Source organism: Arctopsyche grandis, chromosome 11 (assembly GCF_051622035.1).
Source record: "Arctopsyche grandis isolate Sample6627 chromosome 11, ASM5162203v2, whole genome shotgun sequence".
Lineage (NCBI taxonomy): Eukaryota > Metazoa > Arthropoda > Insecta > Trichoptera > Hydropsychidae > Arctopsyche > Arctopsyche grandis.
Genome location: NC_135365.1, coordinates 10,025,650 through 10,049,069, shown reverse-complemented (window position 1 = coordinate 10,049,069; position 23,420 = coordinate 10,025,650). Strand labels below are relative to the sequence as shown.

General features: G+C 36.5%; 1 protein-coding gene across 1 annotated transcript in view; it reads left to right on the top strand.

Moving 5' to 3' along the window:
- The first annotated feature begins 1,177 nt into the window (after window positions 1-1,177).
- Window positions 1,178-23,420, top strand: part of Ten-a (Teneurin-a transmembrane protein) — a 37,377-nt gene continuing 15,134 nt past the window's right edge. Inside the window, 9 exon segments of the mRNA XM_077440500.1 lie at window positions 1,178-1,320; window positions 2,503-2,750; window positions 9,064-9,183; window positions 10,353-11,225; window positions 11,899-12,093; window positions 14,268-14,477; window positions 14,556-14,741; window positions 21,371-21,517; window positions 21,627-21,834. Of these exon segments, the coding sequence (XP_077296626.1) occupies window positions 1,178-1,320; window positions 2,503-2,750; window positions 9,064-9,183; window positions 10,353-11,225; window positions 11,899-12,093; window positions 14,268-14,477; window positions 14,556-14,741; window positions 21,371-21,517; window positions 21,627-21,834 (2,330 nt within the window).

Here is a 23,420-nt window from a genome sequence, read left to right as displayed (position 1 = left end):
TATCGATTGCAGTGATTCCCATATTTGAAGAAACTTATAAGAAAATAATAAGATCGTATAAATAAATAATGACATGGAGACACTCCTATCTTAGTCTAGGTATGCCGTGCCGTACTATTTAGTGTGTCTACGCCTTAAAGCTGGTATTTATTCCAATTCATATTTTGCTGTATTGACAGTGATCAATAACAGTGATTCTCATATTTTAAGAAATGGGAGTGAACTTGTTGAAATAATGAGATCATATAAATCAACAATGACATTAAAACATCTGTCATAGCTGAAGTCCACCTAGACGTGCCGTGCCGCACTTTGAGTGTTTCCTCATCACGAACATAATCAACAGACATTCGAATTTGAATATGGCCCGAATTATTTCAATGGCGAAAAGTTGCCTAATATTACACTTACATATGTAGTTTGTTCAGACATTTTTCATACAGAATCAAGTCATACGTTGGAAATGCATAAGCTCTTTTTAAGCAAACAAACAGACGCTTTTAAGCTTTTAAGTGTACTTAAAACTCTTAGTCTCTCTGTAATACCTACCAGTTAAGGATCTTCTCTGTTCAAGTCTCCATCTCTCTCCCCCTATCCAGTATTTATGTATGTACATTCGTATCGTTGCCATTTTTAATTTTGTTTTGATGACGTCTGCAACATGCGTAATTTGCCGCATCCCCTCTATCTAAGTGCATTTTTCCTTTGTCGAATTTGAATTTAAAAATGCGTACTCTACTCTATATATGTATGTATATATTGAAGACGCTTTTATGTGGGTAGGGGAGATTCGCTCTAATTTTTTTCGCATCAACTTAAAATAAATTAGAATAAGCCCGAACAAATCCGAGAAAGGAAAACTCGCTTAGGGAATGAACGGATGGGGTGAGGAAAAACTTAAAATTCGTCGATAAGTTGCTTCGAACGAGGGCTGCGGGGAAATGTGGGGTAAGAGATATATGTTTCTCTTATAGTATCGAAACTGAGATTGCAACGCAGATTTAGCAGCATCCACGCTGCATGGGGTTGAGGTGGGGCAAAACGCTTTTCAGGAACGAGAAGACTAATAATGTAGTGGAGCGATTTAAAATTCTATCTGGTGCACTGTTGGCGAACGCCCCGGGGGCTCCCTTTTTTCGACTATATTGGGGGGGGGGGGAAACTCCCAATTTCGACTATGGGGGTTTTATGGTATGGTGGGGGTGGTTCGGCTTTCATCCCATCCCCCCGGCTTTGGCACGATCGGGGATTAAAAAACAAATCAGGCGTCGTTTTGCATAAATCACTATTATACCCCGTGCGCACGGGCGGCAGCGGGACGTATTAAAAAGGCATTTAGATAATGGCCGGGCGCAAAGGGTTAAGCGCGACGTTAGGCCTCCCCGATCCCGGAACGACCGCAAATCTCCTTCGCAATCGATAAATTTTTGTACGTGTTCGTCGGACAATGTAGTATTATGGTCCGTTTATATGTGTCCGCAATCGGGTGTGACAAAGAAAGTGACTGGACCAATATTTGTATGTATAATTATACTCGGTGGTTGGCGTATTTTCGGTTGAGGGGTTAAGGGTTCAATCCCTGGCCTGGTGCTACCGGTCAGACCTTGGATATATGTATGTGAACCCAGGTACTTACCAGAGTTGTTGGAAAGGTTCCACCGAATTGGCAAACTATTCCCGTTCTCGCAAAATTTGAACTTTGTTGAAAAATTTTTTGTATATCGAATTTGTCCATAGATGACTAAATGGTATTGTTTAAAAATACAATTATATTTTTAATGTTTGGAATTGTTATTAATGTATATTAAGACTCACTGGGGTGGTTTAAAACTTTTATTACATTGAAATATTTACATACATAAATATACCAGGAAGGCCTAGCAAATAAACCCCAGTACGATTTCCTGGTCGATTACAAACATTTTATAAGTTTTATGTCGATAAACAATTTATAGAGTAATTTTACGTATAATAATGGAGACATATATGGATAAATTTTCATAAATTTGCATTTTGTGCGATAAATGGCCAAATTTCGAGATACTGAAAAACTCAAAATTTGCGAGAAATAAAACGGGGTTGCCAATTTGTTGGAACCGTTTCAATGAAATCAGATAAATTGGCAAACTCTGGTGGGAAACGATCGACGTTGAAGTCACATATCAAAAGTCTGGCCAGCAGCACAGTCAGGAATTTGACCCGTGATCAACAAATTGAAAGCATTACACGCTAACTATTGATTTATGCTGTATGGTAGAAGCCGCAATGAACTACTCGCTCGTTAAGCGTCACCTAACAGGATGACCAATTGAACCATACTTCGACCCATGCATGTCAACCTTATCATACATACAAGCATTCTCGTAGCTGTAAGACTAAATACCATAGTACGTATGTATATGTACAAAAAAATATGTTTACCTACTTTTAATGAAATAAACTTGTAAACTTGGAACTTGTATAAATAGACCTTAACCGTGTTTGTGTTTTTTGTTGTTTCAGACTGACGCCGTCCCAATTGCAAGGCGGCATGGGGACACTGAGCGGGGGCGGAGGCGGCGGGGGTGGAGCCCTAGGGGTGCCAGCTTTCCCGCTGCGCGCGCGCCCCTCAGCGCCCCACTGCGCCCCCTACTCGCCCTCCAGGTTCCACATCGACAAGCGTTGCCAGCACCGTTGCTCGTGGAAATGCTTTTCCATTGCCATGATTTTGCTAGCGGTAGTGCTTGCCGCCATGTTAACTTATTTTGCCAGTAAGTATTCACATACACATGTCTACTTTTATAAGATGACGTCAGCATAAGCTTAAACAATACTTTCCCATTTGCCCATACCTATCCTATCACTTAACCGGGCTAGCTCTCAACGATCCTGGATACATATTTATGTAGAATTTCGTTTTCAAATCCAGAAACAAATTGACATGCTTGAATCATAGTTGAAAACGCTTAACAAATCTCATCGGACACCCTTACCACGTGTCTCTTTAAGAATTGAAACCACTGCTACCGTACTAGAATGAGATTTTATTTCGCCTCAGTGAGCGTAGCTTATCACATATTATTTTAACTCATTTATCTAGCAGCCTGTGCTCATCATTGTTATAAGTAGACTCCGGACCCAAAGCGCACCGTTTATTGTTCATTTGTTGTAAATTGTTTGTTAAAGGTTCGCCGAACCTTTTTTTTGCACTCTAGCTTTGTTAATAGAGCCAAACCGCCCCGATTCCTGGAAAAAGCACGCTCTTTATCCGTAGTCTAGTTATAAGTGATGGAAGAGTATGAGTAAATTTTTAAAAAAATATAATAATAAAAAATAAAAAAACTTTTAAAATTTGCTAGATAATTAATTATGAGTGTTGTTGCGTAGGCGTAGGTGGAGGATCCAAATGAAAGGCCAAAGTCGCTTCACAGCATTTATTGAATGATTCGGGAAATCCACACGTAGCCAGCGCTCGCTCCAGAATAATCTAATATGGCCTAAGTACCTCCTTATAGGGGACAAGTTGCTCACCACAGCTTTCTCGATCCGTTTATGTATCTATTGTAAGTGAATCGCACGCTCTCGGGTTCTGAGAATATCCAGCGTCCACTTACTGAGTCCCGTTAGGCCAATTCGGGGGTCTCCATTGTTAGCCTCCGAATGCACTTAGACAGCGGATACTATCTCTCTCTCGTGTTCCCACGTTACAATATTTTAAAAGAAAAAAATTGACAATCAATAGGAAAAATATCTGACTTGTGATTCCAGTACTAAATTTTGGTTAACGACTGCAAAACCCAAAAATCTGTAAAAATTGCGCTTTTTTTTAACGCTTATATCTCATCTCATCTTATATATAAAACCGAAACAGCGTCTGTTTATAATTGGATGTCGTTCGTTTATAATTGGATGTCGTCAAAATCGTTTCTGATTGGCTGGATCGTTCAAAGATGTTTATGATTGGTCGGTCGTCAAATATTTTTTTTTCAATTCAAATAAATTTAATAAAAAAATAAAATAAAGATTTTTTCATGGTGAGACGGTATTCTATTATATTGGACTACATTTCCATTTACCGAGCGAAGCCGGGTAACAAAAAGAGCCAACAAAAATTAGTTAATTTATTGACAAAAAAATACTGACCACTTAGTTACGTGTCATATAATAGCAGGTATGAAATATGATGAGTGTTATTTTAATAAAAAGTTGTAATCACAATTAAAAGCATAGATTTTTCATTCAAAAGCCGACGGCTCATTTATGTGGTTAAAATTCTTAACTTTGACTGATCACTGACATCATCATTAAAAATTCAGCGAGCGCTTCATTCATTAGTTTTTCCAACAACGAGTAAAGTTGTACGAGAAAAAAAAACATTATTCAACAATTAAAAACGTATTATTTCAAATCTTTAAATTTAATCAAACCGATCTTTCACGCGGGCAGCCTCAAACAATACATGCACATACATATATTATATAGCATGTTGAAAAATAATCCCCGTTGATAGAAATACAAGAATAAAGAGTGATGGCGTCATTGTTGTTAACGACACCGACTAAACGATTATCAAAACCTTTTAAATGGCATTCGAGGCGCGATCAACAAAGGATACGAAAAGGGAATGAATGGCGAAAAACCCGAACCCAGACCCCCCTACCCGCCGATACAAAAGTGTCAGAATCTTTGGTTTTCACAATAAAACCACCCGTGTCGTTTCGAACAACCCCTTTCACCCCCCCACCCCGTCTAAAAGGCGCTTTTCCATAATCGCGTTGTTGCGGCTCAAATTAGCGGGCGCGAAATGTGTGTAGGCCCGAAATAACAAAATACGATTTTATCGCGGAAACTCCGTAACGAAAATTACGATTTCGGATATTTCTCCTATAGCTGAATATGCGTAGTACACGTACATATAAAGTTGTAGCCATAAAATACAAGTTAACCAACTGTGAAAATTCCCCAAACCCCCCTCCATTTTCCGCACTTATACATACATACATATGTATGTATAGTACAGCGATTCGCAAACTGTGCGCCGAGAGGTCAAAAAGTATATTACTATTTCATATTGTCATATTATATACAATCGGTGAACGTGAGACTTCAACTATTACATACATATATTTCAAACACATTCAGAGATGACGACCTTTCAATATAAATCTCATTAAAAGATTGATCACATCAACGATCCAATCATATGTACTTTAAAATAATACTGAAGTTACGCAGAGATTAGGTGATTGGCGTTCGTCGATCACTGATTTACTAGCCCTGATCACCTGATCTCGCGTTCTCGCGACTCACCGACCAATGATCAAGAACAATAAACTACCTCTACCACTACTGCTGCGTCGTTCATTCCAATCTCGGAAACTCATCTACGCTGCATCGGTGTCAGAAGTGGGATAGCACCCCGCGCATTGGTGTCAGAATCCACACTGCATTGGTGTCAGAAGTGGGATAGCACCCCGCGCAAACGCTCTATCGAGACTGGAATTTGTCATTACTGCCGAAAGCTAGAGAGAATCACCCAGGAAGCTTACACCAATGAGCGCCAATGGCGTAATCTCTACGTTACACTTATTATTAAAAAATCGTTCAGATTTTACTTCATACAAGTGTATGTATATGAAAAGATCCCGGATATATTTTTAATTTATATTACATATATTGAAATCAAATTCAAATTTAAATGCTAAAAGGTTCCTATGAAGATCGTGTACAAATTGTTCTCTCCTCCTGTAACACGTACCAATTTGATTTGAATTTGGTCGTCAAATTTTGAGATGCTAAAGGTTGCCAATTTTTCATTGAACCGTTTCAATGAAAATCAGATAAATTAGCAAACTCTGATAGGAAACGATCGACCTGGAGTCACAAAACAAGGTCTGGCCAGCAGCAACCAGTGGGACTCGAGCCCGTGACCACTATGTTCGAAAGCATATATGCTAACCACAAGTCCACGTTTCTGGCTGCTGGTTTATATCTGCATTGCAATTTTTTTTTAATATATACGAACGAATGGTTATCATAATATGTAGCATTATTGATCCTATATATGTACATAGATTACATAAAACGACTGCATAGAACAAATAAATAATAAATAAAAGCCATTCTGCGAGATTCGAGAAAAGTTTAGCAAACGCTGAATATAATGTAAGTGTTAGGCGAATTTATTACACACTTTACCCGGGAGAAAAGTTATTCTTGAATTCCGCATCCAAGTTCTCTCTGTTCTAATTAAGCTCGGATCATTCATCTTATTTGACGTGCTTCAATCTCACGTAGCTCGTTTTCTTTTCAGAGCTTTCAAAATCTCTATATATTCCCACCGCTCAATTTATCGAAGAATGCTAGCTTGCTACATATGTAGTACATATTCGTAGCAAAATTACTTTTACTTTTGCGTAGCTCGTAGTAGCAAACACGGACCTTAATCCTACGCGACATTATTCTATACGGGAAAAAATCGATCAGACTCTGTGTGTAACCATACGTGTGTGTTTGAGCACGTGTAGTGTGTGTATAATATAATAGAATCAAAGTCCATTCATTGGAAATACCCCGGAAAATCTATACAACTGTATTTGCTATTACAGATATATTCGGCACGAACGGATATAGACCTTTTGACGCCTCCGAAATGAGATAGAAACTGACAAGCTTTTTCATGTCTTATTTTTTTTTTCGTCATACATGGATGAAAAATATGATCTGAAGCTTTTACAAGCCAGCGGAATTATTGATAAGTCCTATTCTGTTCAATAAATCATCCATTTTATAGTCTAAATCGACTTAAATAGATCGTGTTCCAAAATATATATATGTACGTACAAAATATATATATATATATATATATATATATATATATATATATACATATGTACATACATACATACATTATGACTAAAGTTTTAGTTTGTTTTAAAATCAGGTAGATTATTATTTTATATTATATATGTGCATATGTATATATGTATATAGTGATGTATAAGATTTTTGGAGGGTAATGATTATGTATAGTTCTGTTTAACGGATCCAACCCACAAAAATAAATTCAACCTGTATGATCTACCTATACATACATACATACATACAAAATAGTTACAATATATGAAATTTTACATTTTTTGACACTCAAATCGTATTTCTTTTAAAATCTTACAAATATATGTATGTTCAAAATTAATACATCAATCAACTTTTACGTATTTAATTTTGACATTTTGACATTTTGCATTTATATTATCCACCACAGCACGTCAACAACAGTTGAAGGACTATTGACTGAATGGACACTTGGCCGAAGGGCGCTTGACCGAACGGATATTTGGCCGAATAAACTTTTAATTGTTTAAATTTATCAAATATGTCAATAGTCTAGGTGATTTCTGAATAATGTATCTGTTTTCAGTTGGTTTTTAGTAATTTTGATACACAAATGTCCGTTAGGCCAAACGTGCCTCCATTCGATCAAATGTCCGTTCAAATACACCAAAAGTCCGCAAATCAAAAACTCGCGAAAAAGACTATATCTATTCATCCTGTTCAGCATCGCTCCTTCTCGGCATCATCGTGCTTATCTCGGTGCAATATTGGCTTACATATATATTACAGAGCACGACGATGTATTCATATGCACATGGCAACACTTTCATTAGTATGGGTGCGTGAATGTTGCCACAATAAGCCGGCTCTAAATCACACGTTTTGATGACATGTACTGCTGTACAATATGAATAGATCGTGTCGGTTGCTGCTTTTTCGAATACGTCACGTACACTTTACTGAACATATAAATGTGTCCATATAGAATGTATTAAAGAATATTTTTCATACTGCTGCTTACGACAGTCGTCAACTTGATCTGTGCCTTGATAAACTTGATAAACGAACCTTTATTCATTCAATTCCAATCTAAAGTCAAAAGTGTGCATTTGCATTGCAATTTTTGTTGAAAATTGAATGGGATATAATGTTTAAGATCCATGCCAAATTTTAGCCCACGGAATAATCTTTTCACCCAGTTTTAGCCACCCAAAATTATATCATAGCGAATTTGACACAATTTAATATGATTTTTACATACATTTGTAAATCATTGCGATTGTCCATTCTAATATGGTTTAAATTAGTGTATAAATGTTAAATTTTAATATTGTATATTATTTTAATGAATTAATTTCTTGGAAATTCAATCAAGATGGCCCAAAAAGACGCGTAATAATTTATTAAATTACGTCGGTTTGTTTGATTGTTTCGTATTATATATTGTAAATGTATAATAAACTTAAAATCAATATTGGAAAAAGGAATAAGGTTTCGAGCCCATCAATCGAAGCGAACGGCCCTTTTAATTGGCCCGGCGATTACAACCGTAAAATGTAAACATTGTTTCAATTAGCACTCCATCTCGTCGGTTCGGTTTCGCTACGGTTCGATTCGCCCACTCAGATAAATTGAAACGTCGGAAAATTTGAAATGAAAAAAAAAATCATAAAGAGAGAGAGAGGGAGGAGCAGAAAAAACACAACACTCCATCCCTTCAACGAAACAATAACGAGAACGAACGACGCACAAAACCGACCGCAATTATCGCAATTTCGCGACGAAAATTTCAATATCTCGAATAGACAACGAACGATATTTCACCATCACGATAAATCTATAATATATATATTATTGATGAAAGAAACGACTAAATGTCATAAAACAAAACCAAAATGGTCAACTTTTCCTTAAAATATTCATAGAAAGCTCCGCACGCTCGTACATACATATGAATATACTATATTATACATTTTTATACATTGTATCGGAACTGGCGAATATACGTAATTGACCATGAAAAAGGTCGCAGATTATGACCATTGTGTGTATGTATGTATGTGCCCGAATACACGTGTCCGGATCGGGAAAGCGGTCGTGAAATTTTAATGCCGGTTTACTCCCACTTTCCAGCATCCCCATCCCTAGTTTGGGACATTCAAATTTGGCAAATTACGCTACCAGTCGGTGTAATGCGCCCTTTTGTGTAATGGTTAATAACTAATTTTATTTATTTTTTATTCGCAGCTTTATCTTCGATGAAATCGAACGTCGATTCGAGTAATTGTATATTAGTTCAAGATGTAAAAGCCGTGACTCACGACCAAATGACTCAAGACTTGATGTCCACGCAGTCGCCCACGGAAGGTATGTATTTATATATTCATTCATTTTTAATATTATTTTTATTTACATTTTACGTTAGCCTATATCCTTGTCTATGAACGGTATTTAATTAAGATTTTTATTATTTTATTTTATTTTACTATTGCATTTCAATGAAAAGTGAATGTTCAATCCTCAAAAATAATTTAAAAAAAAACACTATTCAAATAATAATTAAATTGTATAATATTTTACTCGATAACAAAATCACAATTTAATTTAGGGAATTTTAATACTATAAAATTACAACCAAAAGTACACTATCGGCCAAAAACTTAGTGCGTTTATAGTTTTGTATTTTATTGTAAAAATAAATTATTTTATTTTTATTTCAATCGAACATGTACAGTCGCCTTTACAGATCGAAAGCGACGATTGTACTAATATATATACAATACAATCAATATAATCAAAACAAACATTTAAACAATGCGAATTTATACAAACATCCACAATGACATCTATGGAGAAATTTTTGCAGCGTTTTTTAATCAAATTGACGAACCTCAAGACGCTGCATAGCTTGAGATAAGCTAGAGAGATTGGAAGGAGAAGTCAATTCTATAGGAACCGCTTCTATGAAAATCAGAAAATTTGGCAAACCCCGATAATAAAAAAAAAGAAAAACAGTCACAAACCAAGGTCTAGTGGGATTCGAACCCGTGACCACTCCACTCGAAAGCATAATATGCTAACCACTAGTCCACACCGCTGGTTAAATATGTCATACTGTACAAATAAAAACCACTAATCACTGTCACAAAAAAATAAATACTAGCAAAATCAATACTATTTCTATGTAGGTTTTTTATTTATTCACTTTTTGAAATCTTTCGTTTTTATTATTATTTAATTATATACATATATAATATATTATAATTATGATTACCCTTATTTAATAAAAATATTTTCCAACTTAACATACATGCAAAAAATATAAATACTATACATACGTATACACCCAAGCTTTTGATCGCTAGTGTACTAATCTGGAACAAAAATGCATTAAATAATAGATTTGAATAAAATCATAATTTGTATATAAAATCAGCATTTGAATACTACCAGTCAGTCTAATTATACTTGATGCTTTGCATATTTGAAAACATCCCTTCCTGAGTTTGACAAATCTTTCTTTCGTGTGATTCCAGAGTCAGCAGCTACAGCAGCTGTAGATAAAGCGGCTACGACCCTGTCGGCGCCCCATCTTCCTCAGCAGCAAACCCAGGCTCAACAACACTGGCCTCCTACGCTCGAGCTTAGGGACTTCAACGTCCGATATTCAATAACAGTCCCTCCTTTGCAATTCTGGAACTCAGAGTTCAGAAACAAGCAGCCGGCACACGTGAGATTCAACTTCACAGTGCCGTGGGGTGGGAACTTCGCCGTCTACGGCAGAAGGAACGTGTCTCCGAGCATAACCCAGTTCGACTTCATGAGATACGTCAGAGGAGGCAGGGTGGATCACACCCAGAAGAGAAGGAGGCGCAGCACTGACGAGCAAGACTTGGAAGAGAGCACTGCTAACGAATCGCACAGTATAAACAGAAACGCAGACTACCGTCAAACCGGTGGAAAGACTGATGTATTGAATAGCATTTTACAAAGCTACGACGGTACTGACAGGATCTTATCTGACGGAGATCGGAAAGGACCTTTCTACGTGCCACCGCACGATCCGATCGTCATGTCTCCAGATAACAATGATGATAAATTCTCACGGGAATTCCACGCAGCTGAACCACGTCCTACTGTAGACTTGCAATTCACAATCGACGAGCATATCATCGCCAAAAGAGCGATCTCAGAGAGCTCCATGTCGAACGTGAGCATACTCCACTACTTGGATACGGGACGCTGGTTTTTGTCTGTTTACAACGACGAGCTCCAACCGTATGATATCGAGCTCATAGTTTCCGAAGTTGAGGGCAACCCGTGTCCAAACGATTGTTCAGGTCATGGATCTTGCTATCTTGGAAAGTGCGATTGCATCGACGGATTCCAGGGCGATGACTGCTCCAAAAGTGAGTCCCTATACTTTTGCATTCTAATGAACGTCAAAACTAATTGACTTTTTGTTTGAGCAAAAACTCATTTTTTAATTAAATTTTGCTCGATCCATCTTTAGAACATTGATGGTACTTTATTGGTTCACCAACACAAGATTGGTTTAAATTTCAATTTAACTAATTGAACGCGCCCTGACACCCACTGACACGATCGTCGAATTTACAATTCAAAACAGAATTAACTGGGATTCGATAAATTCAATACTAATCCATTTATTTCAATTAACTATATACATAGATAAAAGAATTGGATTACCAAAAAAAAAATCTAAAAATTAAATAAGCAATATATAGGTACCTACATACATACATTGTTCTGTAATTGAAGCTTTTTTTAATGTTTCATAAGCACAGATAACATTTTTTCAAATTTGACCAGGATTCAAATCTACATATACATTGTTTAATCCACCAATGAGCTACTATGGATACGGAAGAGTGAATGTATCCATAGTAGCTTCTTTTGAAATAGACGTTTAATTTAAACTTGTATGCATTTACTCATTGAATTATAGTGTAGCTTGATCCACATGGATTCAAAGCTTAACCTTAATATCCTCTTTATAACTTTCAAAGATTAGATACATACGTTTTGCCAGCTCATGCTACAGTATATCTATCTTTACAGGTGTATGTCCTTTGCTTTGTTCCGGGCACGGTCAATACGGTGGCGGTATTTGCCATTGCGAAGAAGGTTGGAAAGGTCCTGAATGCGACGTGCCCAAAGAAGATTGCCTGCCAGCAGATTGTGGAGGACGAGGTCGTTGCATCGAAGGAGCCTGCCGCTGTAGCAAAGGATGGAAAGGAGAAGGTTGCGACGAACGTAAGTGAGACCCACCCAATTTCACTCCGTAATATCTACTTTCCCCGAAAACGCATCAATCAAAATCCCAATCGGCCAAGTTCGGAAACTTGCCAATCATCATGACTGCCACCACCCACCGTTGACATGGAAGATCGTAGGGGAGCCGACACCCACGTGTCCCTCGAAACCACCACAAAAGGCGAGCAGAACAAGCTCGTGTGACTTGTACATATTTTTTTTTCCGTCGCTCCATCTCCGGTCACGTGAGAAACTAATTAGAACTATTCCCTGCTGGTCTTGATAGCAATATCCGCTCTGTTGCTAATGCCTTCCATTCTGTTACCTTTTTTTTTCACCCACCCTCTCTCCCGCCTTTCAAGACGGTAGTAACTCTTAATTTGCTAGCGAGGCACCATCGATTCCTGGCCTAAGTAGTATCTATTGTGAAAGTAATACACCGTGAGCTTACACAGACACGTTCTAAAACTTCGAAAGTTAACTCTCTAATCTCCTTTAGCAATAGTTTTCTCGCATACATATAGTACATGAAAAGATTCACGTGTAATTTTCCATTGCATAGCACTTAAAACTGAACGCCAGAAAAAAATTTATTTGTATTTTTTATATTATTTAAATTTTGAATGCTAGTACCTTATTACAAAGGGGACAATATCGTAAGTATTTCATAAAGTTTGTATGAATTAAAAAATATATCATTTAAAAATATAAATGTACAATTTAAAAATAATTTCTAATATTTAAAAAAAAACAGCAATATAAAAAATTATAATTAGATTATAAAACAAAAGAACAAAAGAAAAAAAAATTAAAGGAATATAAGAAAAGTCTTATATTCCTTTAATATTGTATTTACGAATTTTTTTTTTTTTTATTCTAAACAGACCATTGTGGCAGAACAGGAATTTCTAAAGGGCCACAATGGTCAAAAAATATAACACAAAAAAAAACAAAATAACAATTAAACATAAATTAATACATAACGAAAATAATATACTCATCAATTATACATAAAAAAAATACATTTGAACATAAACATAAATACATCCATACATAAACATAAAAAATAGCATTTAATAATAACAGATAAAGTAAAAATATCAAATAAAAAATATAGCATAAGGAATGCCTTGCACCTACAGCCAGTTTCAATAAATATGTAAGAAACAACTACAAATACAAAACATCCCTGTAAGGCCCAAATGGAATAGAGTTAATCAAAATTTCACTCATAAATCACAATCAATCATGAAAACAATGATGAGCGCAGACTACCAGATAAATGGGTTAGAGTAATTTCCGACAATTTACGCTCACTAAGGTGGAAAATATCACATTCAGTCTCAGCAGCAACGATTTCATTAAGAAGTCGAATAGCTCTTGGAATAGGAGCCATTCGAAAAATATAATTTTACACTTAAAAATAAAATAAGCAATAAAAAAATCTCTAATAAATAAATAAAAAAATACTTGGAATTTAATATTTTACTTTATTAAATAATTTACTCGCAAGAGAAAAAATATAAAGCAACTTCAAATGAATCAAGTGTCCATTAACTGTGAGCATTAAAGACCTTTAATTGTGCTATTTTTAATTGTTAAATTATCGAAATATTTCATAATATTGCTCAATGTAACATTTTTCATTCAACAGAAATATATTAATTTTATGCGCAATTTCTTTTATTCTAATGCACAAAGGATTCGTTCTAAGGAGCAAAATTATTTTTTAAAATCCACCGTTAAATCGTACCCATTAACAAATGTGTACATAAAGTCTCCAAATTTTCATTGGGAATTAGACTCATTATAATATAAAAGTTCCTTGACAAAGATCACTTTTTGGCCTTGCTAGAGAGTTGGAGAGAACATAACATGTATGCAGAACTATTACTTCTGAAAATATTGAACTATCGTACCGCAGGAACACTACATAACATGACATGAGATGTGAAGTGTTCAATTTTCTCAGTATTGTCGCTACACAGTGCACAAGATTTAAATCAACATTGATTTTACCATTGCATGTGGTGTACTTCGGAATTCTATATAACTTTTCTTGTATTTCATTATTCTCATTCTTCTACCAAGTATATGATATACAATACATATCCGTATTTTTGGACTAACGTGCTATTCTACGCATCATTTCTTACGAAAATTGTCGCTTGCAGCTGACTGCCCCGATCCTGAATGCAAAGGACATGGAGCTTGTGTGGCAGGACATTGCTATTGCAAAGCAGGATGGCGTGGAGAAGACTGCAGCGAAGTGGACCACCAAGTCTATCAATGCCTACCTGGATGCTCCCAGCATGGAACATATGACTTGGATAGCGGAAAGTGCATATGTGACAATCACTGGACTGGCGTAGATTGCTCCCAAGGTAAGCGTTACTATCTAGCAAAGTTTTACCTCAAAATTTAGTATCTTTGATTAAAATTTACTATTTTTTTCACATTAGCTGCTTGCGGTCTGGACTGTGGTGCTCACGGAGCGTGCTCTCTGGGTAAATGCCAATGCGAGCCCAGTTGGACAGGAAATCGCTGCGAACAGAGAGCCTGCGACGACAGATGCTCTGCGCATGGTCAATGCAAGAATGGCACCTGTGTCTGCTCCCAAGGGTGGAATGGAAAACATTGTACCCTACGTAAGTACATAGACTAGGCATCAATTACAGCACGAAAAACTGTCTAAAAAGCGTGTACGTTCAAAATGGTTTCCAACCCATTTACTCACCCCTACCCCTATACATAAATACAATAGATCTCCCTGGTTACCAATTTCTACTCACATTTTTAGTAGATTCTACAACATTTCGGTAAAACTTCATAAACTCTCTACAAATTAAACTTCAAATACCATTATAAGGCATATCTCCGATCTTGATAATTAATTTAACAATAATCGTCCTAATTTAACAATATTGTAGGATTTAGTTTTCTAACCTAGAAGAATGCATGTATGAATATGCACCTGATTGGCACGCTTGAGTAGAATGAATGATAAAGTTGGTTGCATGTAATGCTACGAGTAGATCGTTGTGGCGCTCCGCCGAGTAAACAATGTTTTAAACCACCCAACGAGTCTCATTTTACTGTACCGCTTATGTCTTAGCCAGTAGTTAGCGTGTAATTTATTTGATTGTGTGATCACGGATTCTATCCCTGGCTTTGTTGCTGGCCAGACCTTGAATATGTGACTCCGATGTCGATCGTTTCCTTTCAAATTTATCTGATTTCATTGGAAACGATTCCAACAAATTGGCGATCTTGTCCTATTTCTCGCAAAATTAGAATTTTACAGCAACTCATATTGGAATGTTTGATGATCAATACAATAGATGTTGTATTAATAAAAATTGGTGTATACCAGTATAAATAAGGTCTCTTGACAATCAGATCCTACAAAATTTCTTTCTCATCAGAGTTTCGCTGTTCTTGGAAACTTATTTCAACGCTACGTGCTATGATTTGACTTCAAAAAATCAACACAATATAAAGAAACATTGCAGTTGGAACGGCCAAGATCATCGATAAATAATTAACGATACCAAACTATCAATTAATCATCATTTGGGAAGTTGATTTATAGATCTACTGGTTCATTTTAAAGCCACGTGTTCGAAGAATTGTGATGCATTTTTTTATTTCAATCGAACATGTTAACTCACCTTTACAGATCACTTCAAAGTGACGATTGTACTAATACAGATACAATACAATAATACAATCAATACAACCTTTTTTATATAATGCGAATTCATACAAACATCATCCACAGTGACATCTATGGAGAAATTGTTGCAGATTTTTTTATAGAAATTTTCTAACCCCCATACAATTAAATTAAATTAGCTTGATAGCTAAAATATATATAAATAAATAAAATAAATAAAAATACGCCAAATAACTTGAGATTTGCAAGAGATATTGGAAAGGAAATTCCAATTAACAGTAACCGTTTCAATGAAGATCAGAAAAATTGGCAAACTCAGGAAGAAAACGATCGACAAACCAAAATCTAACCAACGGCTACTAGTGGGAATCAAACCGTGATAAGTCCGCTCGGAAGCATTATATGCCAACCACTAATCCACGCTGTTGGCTCATTAAAGCATTACTTATCCTATTTTTGACGTATTCATAAACAGTGCCGAGAAAAGGATCTGTTTGAGTGACGTTTGCTAGTTCTACAAGATAAAATTAAAACTGTTGGAAAAGTAACACTTAAGGCTAAAACACACCGAGTGGTACGTGGTACGTGTTTTTTTTATACACTTTCAAGCATGCGAAAAATACACAGCACCCCTAGCCCATATACATGGTAAACAGTCCCAAAAATCACCCCCTGGATTGTTTTTGGTAATATTTTACCCCTGCTTAACAGTGATCGATAACGTTGAATTTCATATTTGAAGAAATGTAGGTGAAACATGTGCACACGTGCAACTACACCCGAATTCGGTTTGGGGAACACCCACTGTCACAGCGCGGAGCCAAGTTCCGTACTATTCAGTGTGTTTTCGCCCCTATTGTTAGCCAAAATAGCACAATGGATTTACAATAACCTCTTCTCGTCTTCCCCGTGAACGTGAAAATATACTTTTCAGCCGAGTGTTTTCACTCTCGACTTGTGGACCGACGCGTCGAAGTTTAATCGTAGCGAAAAGTCAAAAAGCGGAGCCTGCAACACGAAGTTTATTTTTCCTTCTTTCCATGGAAAATCTTTATTTTATTCCTTTATTATATCAAAAGCAGTGAGTGAAAGGAGAGTGTAAGCGCGCAAAGCCCTACAAGTTCTTTGAGCGGTGTGCTTCGTTCACCGCAACCACCGTTCGTTCGTTACAGGTTTCAGTGGCGGCCAAAGCCCGAGGAATATATATGCCAAAGGGAAAAGCGATTATAAAGAGACTAAAAGTTCCCGCCCTAGCTGCGGCATCATAATGAAATGAAGACGATGCAAATGCTCCCCCAGACTCTGGATTTTTATACATCAAAGGCCTCCAAACCTCCTGCGATGCTACATTATTAATTCTCCTTGCCCACCTTTCCTCGGATGCTATCCATCCGTCTACTCTACGTGCTATATTACGATGCGACACGTTAAACGTAGAATAGCATTTGTAACTAAACTTTTCATTCTAAGATTGGCTGCTTTAATTCCGAACCTTTCATCTTTCATTATTTCCTCAAACTTTGTTCCGTCTTCCAGTAAGATATCGTTCTTATCTTTAAAGCACATTTTTCCACCCACTCGATAGTATAACTTAGGGTCCTTATATATTATTTTATTTTATTTTATTTATTGTCACAAATCAATACACACTCGCCATTACAGATTTGCTCCAATGCGACGGGTGTACGTTAATGAAATACATAAACAATCAGAAATCAGAAATACAGTAATACATACATATACAATCAGAATATATAGAATATAACAATTAATCAGAAATAACAATCATAGTGACATCTATGGATTTCAGATTACTGTGTATAATTAATACAAATTATACACAGGCAGATTTTTGTGACAACAGGATTAGATTTGATTTTTTTTTAATACCAATTTTCAGGAACCGTTTCAGCAATGATCAGATAAAATTGGCAAACTCTGATAGAGAAACGATCGATTTGGAGTCACAAAACCCCCAAATCTAACCAGCAGTGGCGAGGACACGAACCTATGACCTCAGTGATGCTAAATATATACGCTATCACTAAGCCAAACTGCTGGCTCATTATAGCTCACTTCCTTGGCTTCCCGCTTCAAAGTATAAATTCCGTCATAAAATAACGTATTTAATATATATATAGGAAGTCCGCTGGGTAGTAGGGAGGGTTGCAGCAGAGAGAGACAAGTAAAAGCGATCTCAATTCAATCTTATACGTTTATTTGAGAACATTACTCGATGCGCATACGCATCCGGTCGCGTCAAGGCGCGACTCTACTACTAACCCGGACAAGGTTCGGGAGTACCAACCTTAACATTAATACATATGTGTATAATACCAACTGTTCGGCATGAGCCACATCATTATACATAATTATAATCATTTTATATTAATATCCTACATATATGATAAGTATTATGTTTGTTTTTTAGCAAATTTATAAGTGGGAAAATATATCAAAGAGAGAAGGGAGGCGCAAAAAAGTACTTGCCCCGAGCGTCATTTAGGGCGAAAGCACACGGAGTGGTATGGGACGTTACGTCTTTGGCTTCCCGCTGTGGCCGTAAACAGTATGTGTTCCCCAAACTGAATTCGGGTGTAGCTGCACGTGCATAATGCATATGTTTGGGAGGTTGCACGTGTATGCATATCCCTATATACAACCGACAAGTTTGTCCTACATTCCTTCAAATATGGGATTCACCGATATAGAGACAAATATACAAGGATAATATCACCGAAAACACTTCAGGGGTGATTTTTGGGACAGTGTATCATGTATGTATGTGCATGGGCTAGGGGTGCTGCATTTTTTTTGCATGGTTAAAAGTATCTATAAAAAACCACACGTACACGTACCACTCAGTGTGTTTTCGCCCTTAAAATGAGAAGAAAATGAATGAATTTGACGCGTATGGTAGATGTTGTTCCATTTTCAAAAGTCTACTCCCATTCCTCGAAATAGATTTAAATTAATATCTGAAAAAGATTTCAATTAATATAAAAATCGAGAAATTATCATTAGAACAGCAGATATCTAGACTCCTTGAGATACAATGCTACATAGTAGCAAATGTTTTTTTTTGTTTTTAGATAATAGATCCATAGCTTTCGTGTATTTTTGGAGATCCACAAACAATTTATAGTTAATTTTATAATTCTTTGAATATGTGGCTTATAACTAAAGGGCGGATAGAGAGCGTGCTTTTTCCAGGAATCACGGCATTTTGGGTCTATTCACAAAGCCAGAGTGCAATAAAAAAAGGTTCGGCGAACCTTTAACAAAGGTTCATCATAAAAATGAACAATGCACAACGAACAATAAACAAAGAACGGCACGCTTCCGGTCCGACCTCTACTTATAACATTTATTATCGTTTTGGTTAGTGGTATAGAAGTAATAAATGGAAAAGGAAACTCTTTATTGACAAATGATATTGAATAGGGCGGAAGGTGATTAGGGCAATGATCATACACAATACACGTTCAAACAGTGCTGAATACAAGAGAGCAAAAAAAACATTTTTTTACAAAGTAAACAACAGCCATAATGCCCAAAAAGGGTAATTGCTTAATCACTATCCGATCCGTAGATATGAGATTAAAATTCTAGTAGGTACGCTAGGAAGTACTTAATAAAGACCCGATTTTTTAATACAGTGTTTGTATGAAGTTATCAAAGGAAATGTACTTTCTACTGAATTTCGCGCAAACTTTCAAGGCTGCGTCCATTCCCAATTGAGGTGCATATATTTCAGCGACATTGCTTTCGACAATTAATCTAGAAGATGTAAAATGACAGCCCAGCTTCGCCGAGCACACATAAGTATAATATTCAGAGAGTAATTTTCTTTGCAAATGCATTCGTAACTTTACACGGGAAGTCTTACATATTTAATCGGGACTGCGACGTCCGCTTGAAAAGATTATGCGGTGTGTTTGTAACCGGAATTAGGACCGGAATATTATTCATGAAAAGGGGAAAAGTAAAGGGGAGGAAGGGTAGAAACTTTTTAAGTTTCCGCACATACCTACACGCTGCAAGATAACGAAGGATATTTAACGAGCCGGAAAGGAAATTTTCGCATATGTAACCGCGCGACGGTTTACCTACCACAGTTAAAACTTAACTGGAGAGCGTTAACTTTGCTCGACGTTGTGGAGATTGAACGAATAACATTTTGAATTGGATATTTGCAGATTGTATGTATGTATATACATACATACATACACATAGTCGAATATCTGTGGTAACCTTTAAAGACCTTTTCATTCTAACTATGTCGACTTTATGGCCTATGACGATTATGTAAACAGTGAGTCATTCTAAAATTATATATTGGTTGATTGCTTAAGTTCAATGACTATAAACGAGCACGAACTTATGCAACATCTAAAACATAATTGAAAGTGTATTGAAAAAATAATAATATGACAATCATCTCAACCAAATATGAATTGAAATTCCTATCAAAATCAACCCGTAATCTAACCATTGCCACTTTGCCTGAAGAAAAAGATATTCGATCAATGTGTTTTACCAGTGATGACGTATGGATGTGAAACTTGGACATTGAACGCCACAAGTTTGCTAAGTCCAATGCACTCGAAAAAGTATGAAACGTTGTATGCTTGGCATAACGAGGAAAGACAGAAAACGGAATACGTGGGTGAGAAGTATGACAAGGGTTGTGGATATAGTGGATAGAGTGAAGAGATTGAAATGGCAATGGGCGGGCCACGTGGCTAGAAGAATGAACGAAAGGTGGATAGAAGAAATGGTAGAATGGTACCCGAGAGAATGCAAAGGGGTAAAAGGAAGAACGCAGGGAAGATGAAATTAGGAAAATGTGTGGAGTGAGATGAATGAGAGTTGCGCAAAACAGAGACGAGTGGAAGCGTGTCGGAGAGTCCTTCGTCCAGCAGTGGATAGTAAATGGCTGTAGATGATGATGATTATGAAATATCATTAGCACAAATGCGTTCTCCAAACACTTTGCTCTCTTCATTTTTAACCAGCAGCATGGACTAGTAGTTAGCATAACTTGCTGTGATCAGTATGGTTATGAGTCACACTTGTTGGTATACCAATAGTGGTTTGAGTCACACTGGTTGCTGCTGGCCAGACTTTGATTTGTGACCAGGTCGGTCGTTTCCTATCAGAGTGTGCCAATTTTTCTGATTTTCATTGAAACGATTCGTGCAAAAGTCCCTCCCCATTTCATTATGTTCATTGTGTTATATCTCAAGGTTCGCCGGGTGTCTCTCCATAGATGTCTCTGCGGATGATTGTTGTATAAAAAATTCGTATTGTTGTATAAATGTTTGTCGATCGTATTGTATACGATGTTAGCAATGCACTTTGCTATGTTTGACCATATATGTCATGTATAATTTCGAATTATGTAATAATTATTTATATAATTTGGTGTGTTTCTTGATCTATATAATACACTCGTTCCATTGAAGTGATTTATAATGATGAGTGTATATAGATTGATTGATAAAAATATATACATTTGTAGATTCGACATCATCTTGAGCACCATTCTAGCATTTCCTTTATCCTTGCTGTGCTGATTTATTGGTTTAAAATTTTCAGCCGGGTGCGAAAACGGATGCTCCAGACACGGCCAATGCAGTTTGGAGACAGGAGAGTACAGATGCGTTTGCTCCAAGGGTTGGGCCGGAGCCGATTGTTCCATAGCTCTGGAGATGGAGTGCGACGACACGATAGATAACGACCGTGGTTTGTTTTCACTTTTTCATACTTTCATTACACTCTTGTCCATATACGTAAAAATATCCAGAAAACACTCTTTCCTATTTGAAATTCGCTCAATGGAATAATAACACAGATGGCACCGCGGATTGTTCCGACACCGAATGTTGTTCGCAAGAAGCGTGCAAAGAGAGCATAATGTGCGTCAAGTCCAATGAACCAGCCGACGTTCTACTTCGCAAGCAACCACCTTCAGTCACAGCATCCTTCTACCAGAGGGTGAAGTTCCTCATCGAGGAAAACTCGGTGCAATCCTACGCCCACATGGATGAATATTCAGAAAGGTAAGCCATTGCATATTCGACCCACTGTTCATTACAAAAAAAAAATACTACAAAATTCCAATAATATATTTTTTTTACTTACTAATGAAAAGTACTTACTAATACGATTGAAATTAGTTGTGTGTATTGTAGAGACTTACGCTCCACATGAACGAAGAACAGAGTTGAAAGTTTCCATCGATATTTTCTATATATCTATACACCTATATATGACTAGATTGAGAAAAAGAAATATACAAATCAAACCCTATGTCGCATTAGTTTTTGAATGTTTTATTTGAAAATTTAAATTGTTTGGTTTTACATCGGTGTTCCTCACTTACTTACTTACTTGAAAAAAAATATTGCATTCTGACATTTTCCCCCCAAAACCCTCGGTGATTGATTGATTGATAATACCATCATGTATCCCAAGTTTCGAGGCTTTCGTACAACAGCCTCGTATGAGTAAAATTGTTATTACGAATAGCACGACGCGTTACTTTGCCCCACCCCCCCTAAAACCCCAAAACCCCCCATGAAACCCCCCCGATGACCCACCGATTGATCCCCTGCAACCCCATACATCCCCCGAGTCCGACCCTGTCCACTCTCGGCGCAGCTTCGGGCAACATTACGCAACTTTTCGACGACGTTTCCACGCAATGTCGCGAAAAGTTGCGTTGTCCGTCGCCGCGTTAGGGAGTTTGTGTATTGTCTAATGTTTAATCCCTTGTGTGCGTCTAAAACCCTATTGTCTGTCTTACCTCTCTGTTTCACACACCACATTTGAAATTTTTGATTAAATTTTTTCATTATTGTTATTTAAAATGAATAATTTCTTTTAAAAAAAAAAAAAGTTAAGCATACATGCGTCTGTTTCTCTCACACCGGATGGAGAATGACGGGAACATTTCAAGTAATTCTCTATCGAGAAAAGGAGTAACGCTTGCACGCACTTTCCGCTGTCAAAAAAATTATATATATATTTATATACTTTTTTTTATTATTTTTATTTATTTTTTTGATTTTTTTAGATAAAATTTAAACGTGACAATTTAAGCTTGCATTTTTTTTATTATTTTTTTGTACGTTGGCCTAGTCGGCTTTCACTTTTTTGAGCTACGGTAGACACAAGTTAAGGCCACTTGTATTTTTGCCCTTCGACACATCATTTTTAGCGAATATTACCTAAAAAAAAAAAAAAACATTTCACAAAAAAAAAACCGACGATTTATTTTTACTGTCCATATTGTCCGTGTGAACTTTTTTATTTTGTATTTTGTGCCGTCTATAGTATTTATATATGCTACTTGTGTCTGTCATGAGCTTGTACAGTAAAAGTTTTTATATTTATATATATATGAGAACAATCATCCCATGGTTTTATATTATGTGTTTGGTTTCGATCAAATTATTTTTATTTTTATTTTTATTTATTGTTCAGTTATTTTTTGTGTTTTTGACACTGATGACGTGTAAATTTGAGTTTTTTTTGTTTTGTTTTAATATAACGGCTGTGTGTGTGTATGTTGACATGTGGGTGCGAATGTGAGACAACAGCAGGAGAGAGTAAGGGATGGGGCGGTTGGACAGGCAAGTATGCC